The following is a 13,192-nucleotide window of genomic DNA, read 5'->3' on the forward strand; positions in this document are numbered from 1 at the left end:
TTATTTTATTAGCACCAATCCAAAGGATTTATGGAATATTCTGTTATATTTTAAAATTCATAAATTTAAAAGACTGAATTACATATTTGCTCAATGAAAAAGGAAAAACTTTAAAAACCAATTCAAGAAATCTGTTATTGACCAATTTGTTATCAACTGCACACTGTATTTTTGTATATTGTATTATACGTTCTTAAGAATTAGCGATTATGTGATTATAATAATTCTTAAGCAAAAAAATAATACTGTACTATCCTAAGCAAATATGAATGCTATTAAATTAATAAAATTTAATGCTATTAAATTAAATCTGTAATGCTTATCGTTGCTTTTTTTGGGTAGTTATTGTCATTTTGTTTTATTTTAAGTTGTATTAGCTACCCATTAGTCATTTACTCAGGGTTTGAATTTAATTAAGAAAAAAAGTATACACATAAAAAGTGTATGTTCAAAGTGAATGCTTTTTTTTTTTTTTTTAAGATTTTATTTATTTGTCAAAGAGAAAGAAAGCACAGGTGGGGGAGTAGCAAGCAGAGGGAGAAGAAGGCTTCCTGCTGAGCAAGGAGCCAGATGTGGGACGCAATCCCATTATCCTGGGTTCATGACCCTAGCCAAAGGCAGCTGCCCAACCAACTGAGCCACGTAAGCGTCCCAAGGTCAATGCTTTTTAACCAATAAATCATGTGGACTGTAAAAACAAAAACCACTTAGTTTTTACTTTGGGGTGGAGACGAATGCCATTTAGGCAGAAGATTAAATAACATGAGAGATTTATATGAATAAAATACTTAAGTATAAAATGTTTAAAATATTTAAATGCCAGATTTATAACACATTGCTTAATACTGACTACAGCGAATTACGAGCTATCCCAGAAACTGAAAAGTGGTAAAATGAACAAAGCAGAAATTACACATTAGTCATTTAAACATGAATGAACTTAAATCTACCTTTTATGGAATAAATTGTGACACCCCCACAAAATAAATATGTTGAAAGCCTGACTTCTAATGTTATTTGGAGATAGGGTCTTTAAGGAAGTAACTGAGATTGAATGAGGTCATAAACATGGGCCCTGATGTCCTTACAGGAAGACAAGACACCACAGTTCTCTCGTTCTGTGCATAGTTAGAGGGCACACCTGCAACCCAAGGACAGAAATTTCACCAAAACCCAACCCTCTGGCACCTTGATCCTGGACTTATAGCCTACAGAAATATGTAGGGGGAAGGAGATTACTTTATTTAAGCTACCTGGTCTGTGGTATTCATTATGGCAGCCTGAACAAAGTACCCCAAACTGAAGTTAAACCTCACCTCACTTTTTAACTAGTTAAAAACCTAAATTTTATGTTAAATCTAACCAAATTTCTTTTTGAAACTGACCTCTGTGTCAATTCCCAATAGTTCTTCTAATAAAGTTACAAAGTAACCAATTTAAATTCAAAAAAATTTAGACACCACCCATCCCGAGGTGTTTAAATCCTTTGGAATGGGTGGTCTGCACAGATATTTGCCTTACTAATATTTTATAGCATATGTATTTGTTGGGCATGTAAGTGATAGTCAAAGCCTTTCTGCCTTAGGTCTAGAAAATCGATATAAAACAATAGTTCCTTTTAGAGTCCTACCTCTTATCTTTTTGGCTATATTAGTAAATAAATAAAATAAAATACAAAATTAAAAAGAAAGAAACAGATAAAGACAAGCACTTAATGAGCAAAGAGTCAGTTATCCAAATATTTGGGGAAGTGATGGCTAAATCCTTTTGTCAACCAAATTTTTCATGAGGTCCAATTACCAGGTAGAAAAGTAAATATGGCACCAATGAGAACACCTTTAAGTTAATACATTGAGTGTCAAATATTATTTTAAAACATGAATTTTTAAAATGAATGTAAATTGAATTACAGTGGAAAACATAGCATCTTTTTAGCTAAATAAGGTTATTTGAGAGAGCTTCCCAGTTGCATTGAAAACATGAGGAATTGGAAGGTTCATGATTGTGTATCAATTCCCAAAGTTCTTGGGAATTGATACACACACACATAATCTACAATTAATAAATAAAAGGTATTGTATTCAAACAGAATTAAAAGGCCAGGCACTTGGCAGTATAAAGACAATTATCTATAATCTTAATTTAAAATATAAAATGAAGTGAGGCATTGAACAAGTAAATCTGGTTTATTTAGAAACTTGTAAATATGCACCCACCAAAAAGTTATGTATGCGTCTGAGATGGAGGGCATAATCTCAGAATCAATAACTAGTATCAGCAACACTTCAGGTCCTTAATAACTGATGAATTACTAATTCCCTCACCCTATTTTTTCCCTGATATAATTAACTTTTTTCCCCAAAAAATTTATGAAAAATAATGGCTTTTACCATAGACTCTTTTTTATACAAGAATGAGATATTATTAATCATTAATGGTCCATGATCTAAATGCACAAAATTTTCTTTTTAAGTAAATACACAAGAAAGAGACACAATAAAATTTGTATGTGTATATATAATATATATTATGTAATATAAATGTATATTATATAATTGTATTTATATTAACATTTTATATGCATTCTAAAACATTAGGTGACTGCTAAAATAATACAACTTATTCATATGTACACGAAGACTTACCTCTAATATCATCTTTCTCCCTGCACTATATGTCTTTAAATTAGTGATGTTTTTAGCTGGCAGGACTAATTTCTCTTTTCTCCAATGGACTGATGCTGGTGGATTAGATTTCACATCACAGCTTATATTGATAGGGTTTCCTTCCCAAGAGTAATAAATTGTTTGGTTTGATATAAACTTGGGAGCATCTGTAAAGCAAAACAATAAAACATTTATAGACCTCTTCTTTAAGATAAATAATCACTTGATTAGTATGTACAACAATAATTACTGCTTGAATGCAAAAAGAAGCCACAGAAATTCTATGTCATATATTTAATATGTGACATGAGAACTCATGAAAATATGTTATTTGACTATTTCATCAAATAATTTTAATTAATATACAAATATTAAAAGTTGGACAATTATTAAAGTATGAAAGATTAATGCTCAGAGTTAATTCTGCTTTTGATAACCTGACAAAAATTATCTATTCATTAGATACCTAATGAATAGGTATCTACATATGTGAAATCTCTTTCTGGAACAAACCTCTAATTATAAAGTGTGAGTTTAGAATAACAAAATCAGTGGTCTTGGGTCCTTTTTAAATCATGTCTTACTCAAAAGAATAAAAAAAGCTTGTCTTACTCATATAATTTCTTCTATGAGATATTTTTAAGCAGATATAAAATCTAAGTTGAAATGTCAATATCACAATTAAGAAACAAGTTTTTCCTGAAATATCATTTCCAGTTTTAATTAAACCAGAGATAATTTAATTTAATCCACAAAGTTGATTTGAAGATTAATCAGCTCCTATGGAGCTCCGCCAATTCTCCATAGCCTACCTCAGACCTCTATAAAAACAGTTAAAGAGAAAATAGACAATATTATTATATTACCTTATTGAAATTACCTAATTGTGAAAACACACAAACATGATTTTTAGTCTTGCTCCATTCTAGAACGATGATGTAGCACAAATGCCAATCAACCATAGCCTCTCTGAGTCTCAGTGGTTAACAGCGTAAGTATTTGAAAGAATTCATCTTTAAAATTTTTACATAAAATCAAAGTCCTATATTAAGTGGTAGCTAAAATGTTGCTGATATTTATATTATTATTGTCACTAATATTAACTACTTAAAACTTAGTATCACCTCATAGAATATCAACTTCAGTAATGTAACTTAAATGTTTTGTTTTACTAACCCAAGTACTTAAAAATGAGCTACATCAATTTTGTTCTATATGATTTTATAGAAGATACATAAGAATTATAATCTGTAGTACAAATACATAAGTAATTGAAAAATTCTTATCCTATATTTGTTTTAGTGTATGTTTATAATGTCAATCTCACACAGGGGTATGAAATAGTAATTGACTGTTTTCTATCTAAGACAGTGAGATTATACATTGAGTTCTGTCTTATCTTTCCAGTAACCTTGTAAGGAAGGTATTTTCCTGTTGTAAGCATGAAGGATCTGGAATAAGAGCTGTCAAGTTTACTCCAGCACTACATCGTAGGTCTAGGATATGAATTTATGGTGATTTTAACCAAAGACCATTCATTATAGATCCATTCACCCCAGCAACAAAATTATATCATTCAGTGCCTGAAACATTTTGGTGATGTAGATCCTATCATACATTATTGAAGAGAATTTGAACAATTCCTCAGAAAGAAAAAGAACCTTAAAAAGCTTTATAATTTTGCTTCTACAATCCAGTCATAGATCTCTCTCCAGAGAAAATAAGTAGAAATATTAGAAGTTTATATAAAAGGCTTTTAATGCATCGCTACCTTAACAAAAACTCAAAAAAGCTTAACGTCCTATAAAAGAGAATTGTCTAAATAAGTAATAACACATGTTGGCACTCAGGTGTGCTAAATATTACACAGACATATCTGCCTATGGTTTTCCCTCTACTTGTAATGTACCTGCCTTCGAAACTAGGCTCAACACTTCCTAAACACAGCTTTTCCATGACCTTCAGTTGTGGCTGAGCTTCTGTACACAGAATCCCACAGATTCTGTGTTTTCCCTCAGCATGGTAATAGGCAGTGGAAGGATCCACTAAATGATCTGACTCTTATGGGTTAAGATATGTCTTGGTCACAATTATATACCTGATAGCTTACATTGTGTGTGATGTTTATGTGGTTCTTAAAAACTGTACATTGAATTTACTTGAAATTGAGCATTCAATGAATTTTCAATTCAACTGTTTGGTTAAATTGAACAGAAGATATTTTAAAGGATAAAAGAAAAAAATATGTTTTTCCCAAAGCCTGGAAGATTAAGTGAAAAATCTAAAGACGTGTAACTAATTAGGGGTGTAACTGTAAAAGAAACCAAACTTCCTGATATTCAGAGTCAAAAGCTAAGGTTATATCTATATCTATATCTCTAGCTATATCTATAAAACATTTTATTACTCTTAATAAATATGAAATATAATCTCTTTAATATTCTAATATTCTAAGTAAAGGTTTATGGATAATTTATTTGCATATAAATATAGCCCCATATGAAAATCATACATTCTAATGGAACTATTAATAGCTGACTCACAGTGTACTCTGTCTATGATGTAGCATCTGCATGAATATGTGTTATGGTATTATAATTTAACCATAAACTTAGGGCAAGATTTGATTTTTCTACAAAAGCAAGCAATTGCTGCTAATTGTTTGCCTGATGATCTCAGTAGGAATTTAATTTGGAATCACGGATGTTGAATGCAAACATGCTTACAGGCAATGCATGCTATACTGAAAGCCACATTAAAAAAATGTATTTGTGGAGCGAGGCAAGAAAATATTGATAACTTCTATCTACAATAATACATAAAGTAAATTCCTCTAAATTATATGCTTTGTAGATACCCCATCAACAGCAAGGCAGCAATGTTCCCTGGCACAAGACTGGCATGTTAATAAAATCCAACAAATAGTGTTGGGTCACTGGTTGAAGAAGGATGTGACTCTGGCACAGGCAACATGTGAAAACTTCAGGCTAAAAACCAGTAGCCATATTTCATCTTGATAAATCAAAAATAGTAATTTTCAGAGCGTTCATCTTTTTTTAAAAAGTAGGCCTTTCACATCATGAAAGGCTTCAATATTGTGCGGAGGAAATAAGCTTTGGCAGTTAACCAAACAGCCGGGGTAAGGAAGAGGAAAGAAGAATATGGCATCAACAGCACATCAAGTAGTGGAGATGTCTCTCAAGGCATTGTATGTCCCCCAAATTCCGTTCAAGTCCAAAATAAAATATTCTACAAATTTCAATGAACAGAAATAACTCTATTGGAAGAGCATTTTTGTGAGCAAAAAGTAGAAGAAAAAATCAGAGAAATCTGCCTGTGACAAGATGAAATATGTCATTTAGTGGCTGGAAAAGGAGAAGAATCGTCTCAGAAGCTTTTGGTCACAGTGAGAACCAAGGACCGTGGCAACAATGCCCTCCTTGACAAAACTGTTGTCACGCTTCCATAAGCCCTTCTATAAGGGCTTGGCTTTGTCCTCGGGCCCTCTCCTGGTCTGCTTCCTCCTTTACTAAAGAATCATGCTAAGTCGATTCAGGGGGAATTGTTCCGTTGATATCCGAGTATCTCTGAAATCTGATCAAGTCCTTTATTATCCTCCCTTAATGCCCATGTCCGTGGCCTGCTTTTAGCAAGAATTCTGTCAGGCTCGTTTAGCAAGAAGCACATTACAGTTGAAATGTAATAAAGTTTCTCTTAGTAATTTTCCATCCACTGACTTCTGTCATTCTGCTCATTGACTTTAAGTCCCCACTTGTCTTTGTTATATTTGGAGTTGAGTTTAAGCTCTCTCTCCTATTCAACAGTCTTGACCACCCCCCATTGCAATAGACTTGAATATGGCCCTCTTTACCATTTTTCAGTGTCCGCATACTTTTTCCTTGACAAAATATGATAAGAGTATATCAGACGCTTAACGACTGAGCCACCCAGGTCCTCCAGAATTAAACAATTTTTGAAAATCAATCACACAATAAAGAAATTTACCCCAGTCAGACTTTCAGACAGGGAGATAAAAAAGATTTATACCCAACTGTGTGTGAATTCCCCCACGTTCTCATTATGTGAGGAGATCTCTGTATTTATTGTATTTCCCTATGAAAAAGTTAAGCTTGTAATACTTTTGTGCACATGGTCATTTCAAGTTCTGCAGAACTGGACAGATTTCGTGGCACCTAATAACTGAAAAGGAACATGAGAGTCATATGCAAATCTTTGTTCTACATACAAGAAACTGATTCTGAGATATTTGGGAAGGTGGTGGCAGAGCCAACCCATAGTCTTTTGGCTGTTTATGATTGCATTAAGAAATGATACCACTGTGTCAGTTTTTCTGTTAATAACTAAGTACATTTTCAGCAAGTGGTTTCTGTAGATCATCAATAATGAAGTTAGTGTTTGAAATGATTATACCAAGTAATCAAGGAAGTATTTTATTAGTCCTATATGCTGTATTCAAGCAATAAAGGAAACATGCAGTACAGTTTAGGAAAAATTTTGATGGAAACAGGTGCACATTTGCACACTCACTTATTTCTAGGTGATGCCAATAAAATGAGGTAATTAAAATCGTCACTTTTCCAATTTTTCTGCTGATATATTTGAAGCTAAGAGGTAAGAAGAAACGTACTCTGGGGCATACCAGTTATTTTCTGCACTAAGGGTTTAATGGTTAGAATTACATTTTAGCGACATATCCTTGAATAAAAGGTGCTTAGATAAAAACGCAGGTAACTTAACCTTACATAAGAATTGAAAAATAACAAAACCTGGAATGCGGAGAAAGAGGAGGAGGGAGAGGGAAGGAGGTTGGAGGAGAGAAGTGGAAAAGAGAGGAAAATAAGAACAAGGACAAAACAATCAAGTATATTTTTGCTTTGTTGTAGAATTTACATCTTAGAACTACTTCCGGATTTCATCCTGTGTTCCCTTCTGGGTACTGGGGAACAAATGCTCAAGGTCCCCCACCTACTTGAAGTTTCTGTGCTCTCTCAAGTTTATTTTATAATTTGAGGTAATATGAAATAACACATAGACACTTTCAATTTCAGCATCAAGACACCAAAAGCTAAAATAATAAGTTATAAGTTTATTTAAAATTGTAAACAGAGAGAAAAGTTAATCCATTGTTTTGATATCAGAAAGTCAAAGATAGAGGTGCCTGGGTGGCTCAATGGGTTAAGTCTCTGCCTTCGGCTCAGGTCATGATCTCAGGGTCCTGGGAGCCCGCATCAGGCTCTCTGCTCAGCAGGGAGCCTGCTCCCTCCTCTCCCTCTGCCTGCTTCTCTGCCTACTTGTGAGCTCTCTCTCTCTTTCTCTGTCAAATAAATAAATAAAATGTTAAAAAAAAAAAAAGGTCAAAGATAATTCCCTAAACTCCAGTTTGAAAATTTGAATATACCTTTCACTTGGAATTAATAAAATGTATTGAAGTAGTGTATAAAATTTGTTTGGTTACTGCTTATATTCAAGATTGGCATTTCAAAGTTAATCTCAAAATTTGCAGTCTAGCCCTTTTGTGGTTAAGAAATTATGAGGGTTGCTGGGGGGAGGGGGGTTAAGAAGGGTGAGTGGGGTTATGGACATTAGGGAGGGTATGTGCTTTGGTGAGTGCTGAGTCACAGACCTGTACCCCTGGGGATAAAAATACATGTTTATAAAAAAAATAAAAAATAAATAAATAAATAAATACAGCACAGAAAAAAAAAAAAAAGAAATTATGAATATGCTAACCATAGCACTTTTGCTCTTGATCCATAACAAGTGAAGTCTTGCCTTAAAAGTAAAATTCCTCAATAAATTGAAGACATCATTCAACATCTCAATAAAGAATCCCCAGAAGAACATATTTACTAATGTTATAACATATAATTGATTTTTAAACACATTTTAAATTATATTTTTCATCTAAAAATGCATGTATTGGGTGCCTGGGTGGCTCAACTGGTTGGGTGTCTGACTCTTGATTTCAGCTCAGGTCATGATCTCAGGGTCCTGATATCAAGCCCCACATTGGGCTCCAAGCTCAGCAAGGATTCTGTTTAAGAAACTCTCTTGGGGTGCCTGGGTGGCTCAATTGGTTCAGCAACTGCCTTCAGCTCCCATTGTGATCCCAGAATCCTGGGATCTAGTCCCACATCAGGCTCCCAGCTCCACGGGGAGTCCGCTTCTCCCTCTGACCTTCTCCCCTCCCATGCTCTCTCTCACTCTCTCTCAAATAAATAAATGAAATCTTAAAAAAAAAAAAAAAGAATCTCTGTCCCTTTCCCTCTGTTCCTCCCTGCTGCTTGCGCGCACGCTCTCTCTCTCTGATAAATAAATCATTCAAAAAAGTGAACTTATGTAATTTTTACATCAGGAAAATTCATAGGAATTTCCCAAGTTGAGCTCAATTAAGTTGCTATTCCTTTTTAAAACATTAAGAGTTGAGAGTGTGTTACATTGCTTCCATCATTATAATTTTAACATGTGCTATGCAATTGCCATTTTGAGTATATCTTCATATCTGAATCTGATAATTATAATTTATAGATATTTTGTTAATGTCCAAATATATTTTTAAAAAGTTTTATTTATTTATTTGACAGACAGTGAGAGAGTGCACAATCAGGGGGAGTGGCAGAGGGAGAGGGAGAAGCAGGTTCCCTGTTGAGCAAGGAGCCTGATGTGGGGCTCCATCCCAGGACCCTGGGATCATGACCTGAGCTGAAGGCAGATGCTTAACTGACTGAGCCAACCAGGCACCCCTAAATATATTTTTCTTGAGTATATGATATCTCTAATAAAAGGATATTCTAGAATATAATGAAAAGTAAGGGAGTTTTCTTACTGAAAATATAATTCATAAGATATAGCAAAAAATACTAAATGTAACTGCAAAATATTCTCCATATACAAAACTACCAAACAAAAATACGGGTACCTTTCTTAAGAGTGAAATTCTAATTTTGATGTTTTTTTAGTCTCAGTGAACTTACAGACCGTTTTGTGTGTGTGTGTGTGTGTGTGTGTGTGTTCTAGTGTGAACATTATATGTACATCATTTCAGGGAAATTTCAAGCTGTTTTTTTTGTTGAGAGATATTATTTGGAATTAAATCATAAGTGGCCTCATTTTCATACTTTAAAAACTTAAGGTACTGCATGTGTGGTAATATGCTTATTACATAAGCATAGTTAAAAAAACCATATCATATTTTTTCCTTGGATTATCAAAAGGGCAAAATTAATCTTCAATACTCAATATTGTGATATCATGTATTGTACTAGATCCCTTAAACAATAACTTGTACATTAACTTGTTTAAGATTCAAGTATATTCTACCATCTACTGTGAATGATTAACATTTTATTTATGGTTTAGTTGTATTTGGTTTGACATTTTAACTAATATTTAGGATGCCTGCCCAAATAAAATACTGCAATTTTTAAATCATTGACTTGATTGCACATCTCCAGTCAAAATACCAAAATTTATGTCCACCGACACAAAGCTAACCATTAACAAGTTGGACATAATCGTTTAGGTATAAAGGTTTCACCGACCTGGCTATTCATCAAATCATATTTTGAGCTTGTGGGAAAAGAGACGTCTAAGGCTTCTTTATAAAGATTCCAAATGCACTGCTCTGGGAAAGATAGCTGCTGCACTAATTATCCCAAATTATTATTGTGTGTCTGTTTTATGCTAACTACTATTAAAATGTGGGCGATTCATGTCAACAGGGAATCCGTTCTAGTGGGTCAGGCAGATGCAGAAATACGTAAGTATAAAGAAGGCGATTTAAGAACATGTACATGCACATAAATACAACAGAAGTGCAATGGGTAAGGTTCTTGTCTCAAAGGTATTAGCTCTGAGCCTAATTAGGACATTGCGGGGGGAGGGATCAAAGAAAACTGCTGGAAGATCATGACCCCTTACCTCTAACATTTTTTGAGCACATAAAATATGATGAATACAGTCCTAAATGCTTCCCATGGATTGTCACATCAAGACTGACTATAAGAATCTAGACACACACACACACACACACACACACACACACACACAGATAGTGGCTGAACTACAATGGAAGACAGAATTTTGCACTTGCTGTTTATAAATATATTATATCAGAAATAGCATTAGGCAGGCCATTGGATTCGGGTCCCAACTTTGCTAGATCTTAATTATGTCACCTCGACATTAATTAATTAATAAACCTCTGTTTATTAATTTGAGCTTTGGGTTTTTGATTCTGTTTTTCTTTATAGAATTATGAGTTGAACATGTTTCTTTAACCTCTAGGAGTTTACTAACACAGAAAACAAGAGACTTGGACAAGTTAAAAATATACGGATAGGGTTATAATATTTACCATATATAAAGAAGCATTGGCTTATATAGAGATGAAATTTGCTTTTGGCAAGAATTATAAATCCTTCAGGATAATGTTAATTATCTCATATGTATAAAAGCCTCTGGTTGGGAGTTTACACACATACATGTAATTATATGCATATATGTATGCAAATAATGAAAATGAAGAATAATCCTTTTTATTAATATCATTTTAATAAGTTAATATCTATAAAACTGAAGAATGCATGAGAGAAAATCATGCGAGTTCCTTGGTGGTGAAAATATCAGGAAGCACCTGATTTTCAGGCTCCTATATCTTCTACTTATGAATAGATGATTAACAAGACTACAAACATTATTGCATAGACTGTGAGAAGGAGAATATGTAACACTGGTTGTAAAATAAACACAGACCTTAAAAATCAAAGAACTATGTTGTCTTAGCTCCTATCACAATGGAAAGATGTCTAAGGAGAAATTATTTAAATTTAATTACGTGGCAGCTGAGCTAGGACATTTCAACTGCGCTTCTATCCATGACCTTGACTGAATCTCTAATTTAAGGTTGTCAGCATAAGAAGAAACAGCAGAGCGTGTCAGGATCTAAATTTGTCATTTCCTCAAAATGGGGATCAGGAAAAGTATGTTCCAGGCCTATCGGGAGACATTAAAAAACTTTTCAGACTGCCTTCACATTTGATGTCAAGTTACTCTTGTTTGGTGAATGTACTTTTTTATTTTATTTTTTTGCCTTATGGCTGAGACTTCAGGCTGAACGTGCAGCCAGTGCTCATCACCACATTCCTGACACGGCACCAAACTTTCCTCCTTGGCTGTTTGCTCAATGAAAGCTTTTCACATTCTCCTGTTGTTCCCTCTCAGGCTCTGAAGGCTTTTTTCTGAACATGGTTTATTTGTGGTTGGTACCTATGACCTGAGTAAAGCCTTATATCTTGCTGAGTGCCCGCCTGGATTCCTGAATTCTGCTTGTTCATGAGCTGGCTGAAAATGATAACAAAAGACAACACACGGGCTCTGGGATCTGAACTATAAAAATCTTTGACCTGAATTTCCAAAGGTTCATAAATAATAGAATCAGGCAACTCAGTACACAAACTCACTGTACACTACCCATTTTGTGAATCAAATTGAAGAGCCTAATAGGGTAAGATTTACTATCAACGAAAAATAAATCTGCCCCTGAAAATCATATTGATGACACAACACGTGTTGCTCCTCTAAAACAGTATTCAGTTTATAGCAAATCTGTCTTGCATACTCTCCAAATAATTTCTATACTGCCATGAAACCATCCTTTCTTCTAATCATCATATCTTCTGGTAAAACATTTTCAATTGTTTTTTCTTTAATGTTAGATTTTAAGAACCACAATAAATAAGATCTTAAACATTTGACATTCATTCCTCACCAGTAAATCACAGTACATAAAAATACCATTCACTTCTCTCAGTTGTCACTATAATGTCCCTGGTTGAGGCCGTCATCATTACCTGGTTAACTTTAGAAGGCTGGTCCTTACTGGCTTACCAGCCAGCCTTCCAGCTTCTATTTTAAGATAACGTTACTATCCTGATTAATCTTTTCTCTAAGATCCTTTTCACACTTCTGAAACCAAAAACTTTTAAAAAGATTTATAAAGTTCCGCATTAGCTGGCCCATGCCTATTTCTGTGTCTACTGTGTCTCTATTTGAGATAACTTCGATCCTGAGGCACTCAGCATCCCTAACCTACTTCCCTGCTGTCCACACTTTGCACTAGCTTCCTATCCGTCTCCTCACTTTTTGATACATTTCATCTTAATGCTTTCCAGTTTCCAAATTAAAGCACACCATGACAGTGAGGACAATATTGCTTTTCTCACAGTTCTGTACAGCACCTGAATTTATATTTGACATTCAGTAGATGTTCAGTAAGTAATAGTTAAATAAATGAGTAAAAATCCAGGTAAGTACGGATTCTGGATATCATCAGAATCATCAGAGAAGGAAAGGTACACTGACATGTGTTTCATTTTCCCAGTATGGCAGAATTTAGGACTACACTGCAGCATTAATTCTGTGGTAATACATTGTCTTTCATAGATTCTTATTGCTTATTTTGTGAGGAAGCCAGCCCCTTAAATTAACCAGGAATTAACTGCACA

The 13,192-nt window shown here is 34.1% G+C and overlaps 1 protein-coding gene across 2 annotated transcripts in view; it reads right to left on the bottom strand.

The window, feature by feature from the left end:
• The window catches only part of NCAM2 (neural cell adhesion molecule 2), a 513,251-nt gene that overhangs the window by 106,665 nt on the left and 393,394 nt on the right, over positions 1-13,192 (bottom strand). For both annotated transcript variants that reach the window (XM_082742470.1, XM_082742469.1), the window contains exon 10: positions 2,646-2,833. In XM_082742470.1, coding sequence (XP_082598596.1) covers positions 2,646-2,833 — 188 coding nt within the window. The remainder of the gene's footprint in view (positions 1-2,645; positions 2,834-13,192) is intronic.

Source organism: Mustela nivalis (genome assembly GCF_964662115.1).
Source record: "Mustela nivalis genome assembly, chromosome: 1".
Taxonomy (NCBI): domain Eukaryota; kingdom Metazoa; phylum Chordata; class Mammalia; order Carnivora; family Mustelidae; genus Mustela; species Mustela nivalis.